The following is a 15,220-nucleotide window of genomic DNA, read 5'->3' on the forward strand; positions in this document are numbered from 1 at the left end:
AATTACGTCAGGTTTCGATTTCATACAGTCTCTGGCTACTTCATAGCAATTATGCCGCAACACAACAAACGATTTGGACAATTCACTGTCGTCGCCACCCTTTATTAAACAAATTTATATCGTTTCTATATCACATTTGTATCATTTCCATACAGTTATTTTGAAAAAAAAAAAAAATGTTTAACTTACTTTGAGGGAAAGAACGCGACATTAAATAAGACTGTCACTAACGAACAACTAGTCAGGAATATCTTAAAGACCTATTATTGGGTTTACTATAATACTCTACTCGAGACTCACAAAAAGTATATTTTTTACATTTCTTCGATGCGATTCCCACGAGAATACTAGAAACGATATTTTGGCACTACACCTCCAAGTGTATATTTTACAACATTGTAAACAACAAGTACTAAAATCCAACCGGACAAGTTCACAGTGCCGCCCGCTGCTATAAAATTCTGTATGAGCAAAATAAATATAAAATAAGTCTTGCACGACGAATGAAAAATCACGTATGTCCTCCATCATACCGTCTCATAATTAAGATGCTTGTTAAAACAATGTTATTTCGAGGGCTCGTTACTGTTAAACGGATCTATTAAGCGCTAATGTGCTTTACCGATTTCGAGTAACAATAAAAATCTAGGTTAATGAAGAACATGACCGAAAAAAAACCATTAACTTTACGAAAAAAAAAAAAAAAATGTTTAGTATAGCAACACACACCGGTTGTTCCAACACGTCGAGTATTAATAAATGAAAATGTAAGATTGCGCACTAAAATTTATTGGTTTTAATATTTGAACAAAGAACTGCCTAATGAAAATGTTAAACGGTAGAAATAACTTGTTGTTAAAAAAAAATATGGTTAGCAAATCAATATTATTACTTAGGCGCCGGGTGGGTCTTGCGGTTTCGGTAACGTATACGCATTTAACACACACACACGTTCACAAGTTACTTTTCTTTTTGATCAAATAATTGTGAAAAAATAACAAGTGGCGACAGTTTACCCCGAAACCGGCCTCTTTGGTAATATGTACACACACAACACAACACATGCTCAGATACATTACAATGTCGTGTCAGAGATTTATCATCACACAACACGATAGACACACACACACAAGCGTTAAACGGCAGGCATATCGCGGCCAACGACTATACTGGCGACGAGAAGCCCATCCCGGCTAATTGCACGATAATTTTTTAGGAGTTTGTCTTAAAAATGAACTACTCCCGAAAGTACAAAGTGACACGACCGACGCGTAAAATCATCGTATGGTAATTCGTTCTGGCCGCAAGTTTCTAATCGAGTTTACACCTGGACAACATGTGATGTGTGCAGCTAATAATTTGCAAACATAGTTTACCATTTTATTAGGTTTTTTCGTATATTTTTGTGAATGTTAAGCACACAATGAAACACACTGTGATGGCGCCATCATTGTGTTCTCTCTATTCACAAACGACGGCGGCGGCGGCGTTGTCATCTTTGTTGTGTCGTTCTCGAATATATACAGCGCGTGTACACCTTGTTACGATAAAACGCCAACGATAATAAGTAATCTTGGTTATGTTAATAATATATTCGGAAATATTCAGACAGTGCGGGAAAATACACTTCCAAACAGAAAACAATAATGTAAATATAGTAAAAACGGAAACACAATTATCATTAATTATCAACCCTGACGTCCGGTCGACGAAAATGTTCACTGGCATTTTATAAAAGACCTATTTGACACTTGGACGTTACCGTAGGTCAGTTATTTCGGGATCGATATTTTCTCGATCAGCATCGTCGATCCCAACCAACCACCACACTGTGACGGCCGTTATTGTAACAACCCCACCGAACGCCACAGGTGATTTACAATGGGCCCGTAGTACTTGTCGTGCGTTTTATCATCCCTAAACAACTCTAAAAAAAAAAAAAAGCCGGCGTCATGTACTCCGAGAAAAATATATGACCATTATTTAACGAGACAATGATATCAAAGCACATGTCCAGCTCCGTCTATACTTTCAGAGTGTAACGGCGGCGGCGGCACGTGGGAAACTTTTTTATTTTATAGACGGCTAAGTACAAACACATGTTTACCGGCGTTTTATCCTCGTTTGGACAATATTAGTAAAGAAACACAAGCGTATCTTACACAGACAGCAAATGTCATATAATAGTCATTCAGAAATTGTTTTTTTTTTTTTGGCATATCGCCATCATTGCGTGGGTAGGAATATTTTGCACTCTTACCACAAAAAAAATAATAATAATAAAACATTAAAATATACTGTAATTATTGTAACAAGTGGCGATCAAACGTCCAAAGTGAGATGTTAATGTTTTTAATTTACGAATGATCGCAAAAAATCGGCCTAAGTTCTAATCATCCAAATTTTTCGTCAAGCATTACTCGATGTTAAAAAAATTAATAAACATAAATATTTGAAGAATGTTAACGTGTTCGACAGAGTAATGGAGAAAACGTTTAATAGTTATTGTATTATTTTTATATATTCTGAAAACGCATGTGTAAGCAAAAACAACAGCTGATTACCCGAAATTTACGGATAACTTCATCGTTGAAATCTATGCACGTGTCTTTGTATACACATAATATACGTACAAGACATAACATATGAATTTGATATAGTGACGAGGTAAAAATTAACAACTTAATGAAGAATAATCGAATATCTAACCGGGAACGGCCGATAATACAAAAATAACACTTCCGGTACAAATATCAACACTGACATCTTTATTTTCGGAATCGTTAAATGGATATGGTTATTACATAATTATAAACATTATTTTAAATCTAAATAAACCAGTTGTTCATCGACGGTGTTCTAGTGTGCGGATTGTCGCAGAACAAAAAGAAGACAAGTTTCTTTTACCCAGAAGATATGTATCTTATACAAAATCGTCAAACAACGCTGCTCATCAGCACACTTGGAAAAAAAATTTCGATTTTACGGTCAAGTCACAAAAAACGGATATTCCACATAACTAATTAAAACAACTGTTTAGAAAAATAGGAGCTTACGGTTAGATTACAAGTTCACAACTGGAGCCAACGATTTTACACGAAGCTGAGAATTCGACAAGGGTGAAAATCGGCAAGAACTATCGAATTATCATTGATGGTCCTTGTATTTAAACGAGAACATGTTACACTTTTTACATTATATTTTCAGAACGTGGGGCCCCACTTGTTGCCTTTGCTATATGTGCAGACTGCAGTAAATGTATATGTGTAGTGTAAAATAAAAAACAGCTGGCGATAACGAGACTCCGATTAATATGCTCGTCGTGCAATAACCTCAGCGTACTGACGTCGTCAATGTAGGGGAGGAGAGGTGTTAAGCGGTACAGATGAAATGTAAATTTAACAAAAAACGAAAAAACCTTAAACACGTACCCCCCACGGGTACTAAAAAAACCCGGGACGATATATAAAACGTTAACATTTGCCAAAGGAGAAATAAATAATCCATTAAGCTATATCTTTTTACCTCCCACATCCAATCGACCACAATCTTCCTGAGGTTGGCCGTGATCTCTTTCTGCACCAACGCCAAATAATCGGGTTTGGGCTGGTACTGACTTTCGGTTTTCAGCATGTTGTCGAACACCCGGTCGTCGGCCAATAGGGCCGGGTCCTTTTGCGCCACGCTCGAAGACGGCGCTTCGCAACACAGCAAGTCCATGTTCGACGGGTTCCTCACGTCGTGCGCGTGTGTCACCGACGGTTATCTGCTATTTTTTATAAAATTATTCTCACAAAGGGCACCGACGATCTCAGGAAACCGATCCAATTCGTTGCGCAAACCAAACTGGAAACGTTTTCCTCGATTCTATCACTTTGTTATCGTTAAACTCGGTTACTGATCGGGAGCAATCACTGAACGGTTGGTATGGCGGCGACGGCGTAATTAAACATCCGAACCCGGCGACGGACCAGGTCAGAATAAAAACGTGCGGTGCTGTGCGTGGTGGTGGCGGCGGCGGCCGGCGCTGAATAGTCGGTGCGACGATGTTGGGTCTCGGCCGCCACCGCCTCTAGGTCGTGCCTATGTGTGTGTGCGTACCGTACATAATATTGTACATTTCTATAAAAATCTATAGATATATATAAATTTATGTACATTTATAGACGTGTATGTGTAGTGCCGGTGCACGACACGTTCAAAGGAAGAGCACACACGTACACAGCCTCAGGTAGACGAGAGACTGTACAATATATTTATACATGTGAGTATTATTATACTAGTCGTATAAAAATTCTTCAACGTGCTGTGAGGGAAAAAACCGCGCACTGGTAAACGACAGTGGTCGGTTCTCTTCGCCACAGGATCAATAAATTCATTCGGTTAAAAAATATTTTCTATCCAACGTGGTCATTAATTAATCAAGTCGTTTCGTTTTTATAATAAACAAAATCAGTCCTTCGTTAGACGTCGGTGTCAAAGGCGTTTGGAAGTCTCACCGAAAAGTCTCAATTTAATGTCGTAAACGATATCTATACGTTTTTATCACTTAACATTGTCATTGCCTTAAAGAGTACACTCGAATTTCGTTACAGCACTAGAAGTACGCGTTGTGAATATTGAACTTAAAATTATTACATTTTTACAGCAATAGTTTTGGTATTTATTCATTGTAATAATAATAATGTTTTTTTTTTGTAACAAATATGTGTTACTCGAGATCCCAATAACTCATTTTTAATGCTTTTCGCACACACCAAGATGAGAATCTCACCGGTTCAAAAACTTGTGCTTATTACAAAATGTTTATGTTGTAAAATTAATTTTTATTCTTGTAGAGGTTCGACACATTAAATCAAAATATAGTAAATATATAAATAATTTTTTATGGTAACCAATCAAATTTAAAATTAAAAACTAAAAATCTAATTTTTGAAGTAAACACCATGGTTACTGCTTTTTTATTCAATTATAACTAAATTTATTTTAGTTATTATATTATTTATACAATATTATTCATACGATAATTATTGTAATATTAAAAGTTTAGGATTTGCTTGCTATGAAACAAAGAATGCCCAGTTTTCCAAGCACAAAAAATAGTGTCACAAAACTGATTTTTTATTGTGAATAGTCAATGGGTCGAATTGGCAGTAAATAATCCCTATCAATATTTACCACAATAAATTATTTCTTAAAAATAGTCATTTTATAATAAAAAAGAATTTAATGTTTAATCTATTATTTGTCATTTATACTTTTAAGGATGACCCAAAAGCATTAAGACTACCTACTCCACAACAATAAAAAAAAGATAATGAATGTCCACTACCTAACATCAAACCTTTTATTTTTGTATTTCCTTTCCAAAATGTCTTGATAAAGATTAGGACCTTATTTTTCTCATGATATTCCTCATTAAATATAGTTCACCGGAAAATACCTAGTACTTTGTGAAGACGTAATATATATAATAAAAAGTAAATTATATAAACTATAATTACATCACATACATTTTACATGTTAATAAAAAAAATTATACTGTCTGATGAATAGTTAATTAATTTATTCATCCCAATACACATCCTAATTCATTTAACTGAACACCTCCAATTTGTTTGGTAAAAATATAAATGTTTTTAAACAGATGAAAATATTGGTTTAATATTTAGATTAATAATTAAACTCGTAATTATAAATCTAGATTAGATATTTATTATTTATTTATGACTACATTGAATTTTATTCGTAGATAAAGGAAAGCAAGACTTAAAAAAATATGTTGAAAATCTGCATCTGACTACAGTATCATACATTTTTTATGTGTTAATTTAACTATTTCATAAAAAAAAAAATCAGCTATATCTGATTTTTACCATAAAAATCTAAGGCAGCAGATAAATTACAGTGAGTCCAGTAAAATAAATATTTGGACAACGTTTAGAGAATAAATTTGTCTTTAAAATGGCCATCATATTACAGACCTATCAATATGATCAATGCCATTAGAAAAACATTTAAACGAGTGATTATACTATACTTAAAGGTCTATAAGACAATGTGCAATTTAACAAGCAAATTATTTTTTCTTGACAATTTTTAAATATTGATTTTACTTACTGTAGTTTGAAGTTTCCTCCAGTCTACCCATATTTCTGCATACTATTTTGAAAACTTAAACATTTTAAGTCTATTGTGATAAATTCGTATAATAGATAATTTATTAATAACACTTAAATGATAGTATAGTTGATTTGTGAGGACTTAAGACTAACTAGTTAGTTTGATATATTTTGTTTTAAATTATAAATTATGATCAATTAACATTTACAATTATTAACTACAAACGTAAATAGGATATAATACAAATGAAATGACAAATTAATTTTTAAATAATGGAATTCATTATTAATAGCAATTAAAATACTGTTAGTATTAAGAATATAATTTCTTGAATCCTAGGCACACTGTAAAATAAATTATGATGATTTATTTTAATTTTTTCATTGACACTATCTAATGAGAAGAAGAATTATTTACCTGATTGTAATAATATAAATAAATATAATATATAACCATTAGAACTATTAGTAGTTGTTTTAAATACAAAGTAGCCTTTATATTTTCCTATGAATGCGATTAAGTTTTTTATATTTATATAGAGTATACAATAGTCAATACAAATAAATCTATTGTTTTTCAATGATAAGAATAACTGAATTAGAACGTTCACTTCTAATGCATTTTTTATGAAGCTACTTTTTAGTTGAATAATTTCTAAGAGTAACCATTTGGAGAATATATCATTAATAAATTAAAAAAATTATGTAATTGTTACACCTTATGCCCTCCTATCATGAAATAATTTAAATAACTAATTATAATATGAATTCTTTGAAATCAAACGTTTAACATACTATTAAGGTAATTATTTAAATATATGTAATATATATATATATTACATTAAACCAGGACCCATGTTCATCATAATTATCATATAATTATGTACACAATAATTCAACAATTATGCATCTACTCAACAACAAAGATATGCCCGTATCATACATTGTACTATTTAAGTAAAAGTCAAAATGATTATAGAGTAATTAATAAAATATTTATGTTTTTTTTCATTAAATTATTATGATTTTTTATTGCCAAAACTTAAGTGCCTATATAACGTATATTTTTATTGGTATAATTTATATAATAAATGGAATGTCGAATTATTATGTTGGATATTTCGATGTATCAGGTAATCAACTCGTTTCATATTAAAACTGAGATATTTTAAAATATGTTCGTTCTTAACCTATCTTCTCTATTCACTCTACTCATCCATCTAAACATTTTAATCTCCGCTATACTCATTCTTTGCTCTATTCTCTTGTCAACCGCCCAATACTTTTGAACCATACATCAGAGCTGCTATCACTAGTCTTAAAGAGCTTACTAGTCAGTTTCATTGGAATTCTCTTGTGAATAAAAAGCCAAACGCTTCTCTCCACTTCACCCACCCATTATTAAAAATGTGTTTTCAACCTCGCCCCTTAACAATTCTCCTTTCTGCCCCAAACATGACGATGAAGTTCTCTGCGACTTTCCTCATATAATTTTTGACTACTGTGCATTTGAAAGTAATCGTTCTAATTTATTTAATAATTTATCTCATCTTAATATCTCTCCTATTAATTGTTACACTATTCTTAACTCAACTTCTTTCGATGTATTTTCTTTAGTTATTTCTTTCATTCATTCAGCTGGATTTTTTATTTAACGATTTTTACTGTAATTTTGTTGATGTAAGATCAATTGTACTATTTTTTTTATTATTATTATTTATTTTTTCTTTTCTCAGTTTATTTAATCGTTAAGCTATAATAATACTTTGTACTGAAAGCTAATAAAAAAAAAAAAAAAAACCTCGTCAATTCTAATGTTTATTTGGACAACTGATTTAAGTTAATTTAAAAATAATGATAACATTTTAGGTAGTTATCTTAAGTTGATTTTTCAGAATATGTTTATTTACATTAATTGTAACTTTTTAGCTATTTGATGTTTATATTATATTGTTATTAATTTTTGTTACTTTTGTGATATACTCCAAACTTAATTAAATAATTAAAAGCATCTAATTAAAAATACGAAATTAAGAATTTTAAAAAAGTTATTTTAATAAAATCTGTTTTTTTATTAAGTATCTAAAGCAATCCATTTTTTGTAAACCTATAATTTATTTAAGGATTTATTATTATTTAAATTATTGCATTTAAATCGTAATTTATATTTACTGTTTATCACTCGTTAATTTTTTTTCGGCATTTCATTACTATCAAGTGGAAATTGCACACGAGTATTATAAATTTTCAAAGAGGTTCTATTGTATACTGTTTAATAGCGCGTTAAAACGTGATAGATACAACTGATTATTTAGACAAATTTTTACATGATAAAATGGCGATTTTGTTTTTTTTTGTTAATATAGTTTTCTACTTTAAATGACTCTGAGAATATATAATCAACTTAACTAAACCATACTAAAAAATGCATTTTTCAGGAAAGTTATTTTAAAAATTAAAAGTATGTTACAAAATATTATATAATATATACACATATATATTATATAAAATAACATTTAATTTGCCCTTGAATAGCTTACATTGCGTTCTGGCCATCAAGAATTTTTTAAAAATACTGCTCTTTTAGAGCATTCTGTTTACAGTTAAAATTTAACGACTTCATATATTTTAAATAAAATGACAGTATTTTTTAAGTTATATCGGCATATAAATGAATGAACAATACATTTAAAATATACAAAGTGTTCCATAAGTAAGAAACAGGTCAGTTATTACAAACAATGAGAACAATAGATATCAGTTTCCTTATTTAACACTATATACTTTAATCGCAACATGAAGGTTAACGAATTCAAGTAATTTTTCGTAAAGATATTAGAAAAAATTGCATAAATATAATATATTTAAACAAATAGTGCGCATCATAACTGTACTAAAATAATAATGTACCGTGTTTTTACAGAACTTAAATAGTCAAACCAAATAAAAGTATTAGCATTTCATCATTTTGTATATCTTTTATTGATAGTTTATCTTAAAAAGTAATTTAATATAATATGTGTTAACAAGTAATTAATATTAATCTGGCATAAATAAATCTAATTTTACTGGTTATGAGAGTTTATTATTCAACAATAAAAGTTTTTTTATATGATAAATTACTACATTTGTTAAAGATGGCTTACATTGAACCAGATAAACCACAAAATATTTGCTTTTTACAATGGAATATTGCTAAAGAGGTGATTGATGATAATATTACTGTGAGTAATGCAAACTAATTGAAATATTTGATAACATTAACAAAATTGTATAACAATTATTTTAAAAACTTTTTATTTAAATTTAAGATAAATTAATTTTAAGATATTTAAAAAAGTAATTTTACGTTTTATTTTAAAATATTTCATTACATATTAAAGAACAATTGTATCTTAATTAGCTCGATTATGAAAGTGACTCTGATTCAAAAGACAATGTGAGATCCGATAGTCGTCTAGCCTTTGTAGACAAAATATTTCCACCCAGAGAGTGGATGGTAAAAAATGAACTTGGCGAGAAAAAATGGAGGCAGACTATATCAAAAAAATTGCCAACTAGAGTTGACATAGCTAATACAAATACAATGATTAAAGTGTACGAAGAATTCTACGGTGTTCGAAAAAAAGGAATATGCGATTTAAGAAGCGCCTTGTATGTTTCCTATTTTGGTAATGTAAAAATTATATTTTTATCAACTTTTATAAAACCTATTTTAACTATTTTTAGATGAAGCTTTGAGACATATTGCTTTAATCGATGAAACGTTGGGAGAACTTTTGTATATTATCCGAGAAGACCTCAGAAATACTGTAATCACTTACCAAATATTGCATGATAAAACTTTGTCTTACAAGGGAATGTACATAGAACAATCGGTAAATTAGAAATATATTAACAATGAATAAGAAAACATTCTATTACATAGGCAAACATTTAATCAATTTTTTAGGGATGCTAGAATAATCTATTAAAGTAAAACTACTGGAGGGGCTAAAATATGATAACAATACAAAAAATCTTCAATGAGTGGGGCTAGGTATTTAAGTTAGGTAGAATGGAGCTAGGGATACATTTTGTGCTATTGACTTTAGTTATTGTAAATACTAAAACTTGACGGGTTTTAAACTTATTTTTTATTGCATTGGTCGAGATGTTTTTTTACTATATAGTTGTATGAGCAAGAAATGGTACAAGAGATTGAAAGATTGACTAAAGTTAATGACGAATATGAGTTAAAAATTGAAAAAATGAAAGCAGAACTAAAAAAATTTCGCGAGAATACTCAAGTGCGTAATGCTCATACTTTGGAAAAGCATCAAGTATCTGTAAAAGCGTTAACACGATCTGTAAATCAATTGACAGTAAGTTGAAATTAGTGCTTTCAATTTAGTTACTATAAAATTGGTATTTTTTAAAGGACCAGTTGAACACTTTGATGCCTTTACTTAAAGTCGGAGAAAAACCGGATACGACCAATTCCTAATATGAAAACTTAAGTCAACAAACGCCAGTCGTTCATTTAGTTCAATAAGAAGTTTAACACAATACAATTATGGCGATTTTCATAGGTTTTCCTATTTGATATATAGATTTTGCTATGTCCTTTAAACGACAATGATGTGCACTTTTTTTATTTTTTTTTCGTAAAAGAGATAATTTAACAGGGAGAGAAAATAAAACAAAAACTAAAAAATGTATAAAGCATCAGCAATGCTTTACAATGATCATACTTTTGTTTAACTCCGATCTATTTGTGTTTTATAAATCAAACAGTGAATCTAGTTTCCTCATTTTACATTTTACAAGAATGAAAAATTTAACTGCTTAAACATTGTTTAAAATAATATTAAATATAATATAGTTGTAAATATAATGAATTATTTAATTGTGATAAGTTATCCAGTTGTACAAATACATGATGAATCAACAAGTTTTTTATTGTATAACTCTTTCATGATTATTCAGCTATAAATAATGAACGAGGAAAACAATATATTTGGGATATTTGTTTTTAAACAAATAAATAACTACTATTTATCTTAATTAAATTGTGGACATTTGGGTCAGTTTTGTTTTGTTCTTAGAAAATTCAATATTTTTTTGAGAAATCTAAAAAATAAAATAATAATGATGCCGCGTTAAGATAATCATTTCACGATACACACAGAATGCTGTGCGGCCTGTAATTTTCCTTAAACATTAGCCACATAACGCGTTGATATAAAGTAACAATAACGATGTGTTTGTGTTTACTACATACTTATTATACATGAATTATCGTTGACTGGTATGCGCCAAGTTGAAAGGGTAACTAGTAACAGAAACTGATTATTAAAGATTAGTGTTTTTTATCAACAATAACGAACAGTGGCGTGCGCCATGTTTATTCTACTAAAATATCTGAGAGAAAACGGTGTGTATTCATGTCATCATGATTTATTTGGAATGAAAGAAATTCTCAATACAATACAGACAAATATCATTGCTAGGTAATCAAAAGTTCACACGTTGAGACTGGGTGTTTTAAACGATTAATTTGTTTATATGATATTAAATATATAAACATACACATTATAAGATATTAAAACATATAATTATAGTTTTGGTCGTGTAATGTAGACTTTAAATAAGTATTAAAAATTGATATGCTATGGTAGATAAATATAGTCATAAATAATATAATAAAGGATACCGCATAGGGTTTAAAGAATGCATACAAATGAATGAGTATTTAATAAGAACTCAACACTGCATTAATATTGACGGTCGTTTTAGTTGCATTGTTATAGTTTGTAAGGTGTGATATTCTTGAATCCAATTAAATATTAATATGATTTTTGTCTTGGGGCAATCGAAATTATAAACATTAGAAATTTTAGCAATTTAAGTAAGACTAAAGAGAACACTGAAGAGTAATGACAATAGACGACGACGTGATAGGTGGAGGTGGAAAGTTTTAAATATTTGGGATAATTTTCATAAAAGAATTGTGGTATTGACGAGGCTTTAAGACATAGTATTAAGTGCGGGTGGATGAAACTGAGAGAAGCGCCTAGTGTGTTAATTGAAAGCTGCAAAAACGAAAAGGTAGAAGAAGACCGAAAAAGAAGTGTTTGGATGTAATTGAGGATATGAGAAACACACACACATTGCTGGTGTGTGTATATAGATAATATGGGAGATCGAGTTTAGTGAGGATACCAGTAGCCAACCTCAAGTAGTCGTGATAAAGGGGAGGGAGATGAAGATAATGGCGTATCTACATAAATGGCTATCTGGAGTAGTTGCGCTAGAGTTTCACAATAAGAGTACCGCTAAAATTATGAGGGTATATTGACCAAACACATTTTACAAAAATATTTTACTTGAGTTGAAATAAAATCAGGTAGATATATTTAAAAATGTTATACGCATAGTTCCATAATACTTCAAAGAACTATAGAAAACAATAACATTTTACTGTTTATTTATAAGTTATCTTTATTTTTTTATATCGCCGAAAAAAATTATTCTGGGAAGTCAATTAACTATTAAGATAATATTCAAAAAACTGTATGTTATATCATTAAATATTTTTATTTCAAATTCGTTGCAAAATTTAGTCATTTTTACATGTAAAATATGTAGGTTAAGTTATATTAGTGTTGTTAATAAACTCTTTTTGTGTAAATATTGGTGTTCAAAAGACAGTTGTATTTTGCACATATAATAATAACTAAACAATAATATGTTTTGCAAATATTGATGTATTTAATCAAATTTAGTATAGTTACGATAACTCTCACTAAAACCCAGGGTTAAAAGAATCACGGGCTATCTATTTCATCTAAATATTACTTTAATTTTGTATTTTATAAGACAAAAATAATAATTTGTTTCAAATTAGTTAAGCACGTATTGTCTGAACTATAGACACAGAGAGAAGTTGTGTTTTCAAAATGAATACGTCAAGCAATACTTGAAATAATTATAATTAACGTGATCGGAGTTCAATTTTATAATTTCTACCAAATAATCTCGAATTTTTTTGTTTGATTTCAGTGAATCACAATGATTTTTATTAGAGTTTAGTCGATACAAATTATTGAAGAACACAATGGTTGTAATTAATGAGAGAGAAAGAGTAGTCTTTTTATCATTTGTCACATTAATATAAGCTTTGAGAGTTTTTACATGCTATTGAAACTGATCAAAACAATATCAGCAACTTTAATATAAATTGCAGTAGTTTTAAATATTACATCGATGTCATAGATGTCGAAAATCATCATAGGTGCAACTAGGCCAACATTTCAGGAAAGTTCAAGTATTTATAAATATCACATAATATGTTTTTATACATAAAAAAAAATAATTAGAATTATTATGAAACAATCGTTTTATCAATAAGGTGTAAATACGCGGGGTAATTTATTTTGTTTAAATTATAAGAGTATTGTAGTGTTAATTTTCACTACATGGAAATGTCAATTTGTAATTACTTTTATCATACAGTTACCATTCAGATACATGTGCGATTAAATTAAATATATCAAATTAAATCTTTCATCTTCCGTTAAGCCGTTCGTTTATAATTATTTAGTTCCAGTGTATAATAGAATAGCCACTAGAGTTTTTAAAATCATAATAACTGAATTAATTTTATTATTTCTGAAATTCATAAAATAATTTATTCATAGTTATATAATATAATAGAACGACTTCTACTACATGCCACATCACTACAACAAGTGTATACACTATTTTTAACTCTTAACAAATCAATGAACTCATTTAGTGACAGAGACATTAGGTATGTTTGATAATGAGTGCAATTAAAAGATAGATATGCTTTTCTTTAATTTTAAAAATTATAATTTTGCCCTACGCTAGAATGTATTGCATTTGGTCAACATGGAAATATTTAAATGTGGACATTTATTTAATACGAAATTATAACAGAAATAAGATGAAACTAAACTGGTTTAAAGAAACAGCAGTTGATAAAAGTCGCTCTTTAAAAGTACTATAATTTTTAAAATGTTTATGGGTTATATAATCAATAATTACCGTTCTATCAATATACTTTTTTTGAAAATCCGATACAAGAATTTGTATGATGAGAATTTGAGCACAAAAAAAGAAATTCTATCTAACATTTTTTTTTTATCTAAAAAATTGACAGTCAATCATGCGTTCTTTTAATATACATCTAATTAAAGCTTTTTAAATGTATATTATGATAAAATGATCATATCTGTCTCTACTATAACCCTACCAAACTGTACTGGGATTTTTTTGAAATACCTATGTACAAGTTCTTAGTATAGAGCCTAGAAACATTTTAAATTTAAATTCCAAACAATTTTGAGTTCTTTATAATGTTATTTTAGGCAATGTTAAAAGAAAAACACTATAAAAGGTAAAATGTTTATTGTTTACAAAAATAAAACATCTTACTAATGGATATAATGTCCCTAATGTCAGTCCGCCGTTTTTGAGTATGAATGATTTCACCTTGATAGGTAATTTTATCAATTCCCCATTATAAAATTTTGATTACTATCTTTTTTCCATAAAATGTATTATAAGACTAGTTAACTGCCAAAAATTAATACTACTAGAGCACCAGTTTTAATTAAAAAATATAATACAGTATTATATTTTTAGGTCGATTTTATGATGACTTGAGAAGTATAAAAATTATTATCAATTAAGTATTAATTGATAATTACATAATTTCCTAAAATTGATTTTCTAAGTTTAAATTATTTAATGGAAATAATCAAGAAAACGGTAATATCACAGCTGATATTTAGTACAGTTTGTTTGTGTAGATTAAATGATAATTTTCCCTTTGGAAATGCAGTTAATTAAATTATTGGATTATTGATCGATTTAACTAGGAGGTTTAATATAGGGCATGAAAAGTATTTTGAAAAACAACCTTCACCTTAAATGTAGAGTGAAACCTTGTAATCGTGACCTAAACATTTTTCACTTTCTGATACTATGAGCTTACAACAAGACAAATAACAATTTATCAACAAATCATTTTATCTATTTAATATATTTGAGTTGCAACGAACCAATATGATAAAAATGACTAATTCTCG

General features: G+C 29.1%; 2 protein-coding genes across 4 annotated transcripts in view; one reads left to right on the forward strand and one right to left on the reverse strand.

The window, feature by feature from the left end:
- LOC126899581 (G1/S-specific cyclin-D2-like) overlaps window positions 1-3,973 on the reverse strand; it is a 33,840-nt gene extending 29,867 nt beyond the window's left edge. Inside the window, exon 1 of the mRNA XM_050674621.1 lies at window positions 3,526-3,973. Within this exon, the coding sequence (XP_050530578.1) occupies window positions 3,526-3,720 (195 nt within the window). The 5' untranslated portion in view covers window positions 3,721-3,973. The remainder of the gene's footprint in view (window positions 1-3,525) is intronic.
- Window positions 3,974-7,130: 3,157 nt separating this feature from the next.
- On the forward strand, window positions 7,131-11,031 carry LOC126899582 (33 kDa inner dynein arm light chain, axonemal-like). 3 transcript variants are annotated; one of them, XM_050674624.1, is made up of 6 exons: window positions 7,131-7,255; window positions 9,260-9,346; window positions 9,526-9,793; window positions 9,852-10,000; window positions 10,295-10,486; window positions 10,543-11,031. In XM_050674624.1, exons 1-6 carry the CDS (start codon window positions 7,214-7,216, stop codon window positions 10,606-10,608), a joined length of 804 nt encoding a protein of 267 aa, XP_050530581.1. In that variant the 5' UTR covers window positions 7,131-7,213; the 3' UTR covers window positions 10,609-11,031. The 3 variants fall into 3 exon arrangements, with proteins under 3 accessions (XP_050530581.1, XP_050530582.1, XP_050530579.1); XM_050674625.1 differs by lacking the exon at window positions 7,131-7,255 and adding an exon at window positions 8,358-8,583 and having other exon boundaries at window positions 10,543-11,029; XM_050674622.1 differs by lacking the exon at window positions 7,131-7,255 and having other exon boundaries at window positions 8,951-9,346; window positions 10,543-11,029.
- Window positions 11,032-15,220: the final 4,189 nt, after the last annotated feature.

This window comes from Daktulosphaira vitifoliae, unplaced genomic scaffold (genome assembly GCF_025091365.1).
Source record: "Daktulosphaira vitifoliae isolate Bord-2020 unplaced genomic scaffold, ASM2509136v1 Scaffold_2, whole genome shotgun sequence".
In the NCBI taxonomy this organism is placed as follows: Eukaryota; Metazoa; Arthropoda; class Insecta; order Hemiptera; family Phylloxeridae; genus Daktulosphaira; species Daktulosphaira vitifoliae.

What these genes read in the sequence shown, in the direction of transcription:
- LOC126899582 (XM_050674622.1), top strand. Translation starts at nt 9,197, where the DNA reads ATGAGAGTTTATTATTCAACAATAAAAGTTTTTTTATATGATAAATTA. An exon ending in GAATGTACATAGAACAATCG is followed by an intron (nt 10,001 to 10,294) that starts GTAAATTAGAAA and finishes TTTACTATATAG; the next exon opens with TTGTATGAGCAAGAAATGGT. An exon ending in GATCTGTAAATCAATTGACA is followed by an intron (nt 10,487 to 10,542) that starts GTAAGTTGAAAT and finishes TATTTTTTAAAG; the next exon opens with GACCAGTTGAACACTTTGAT.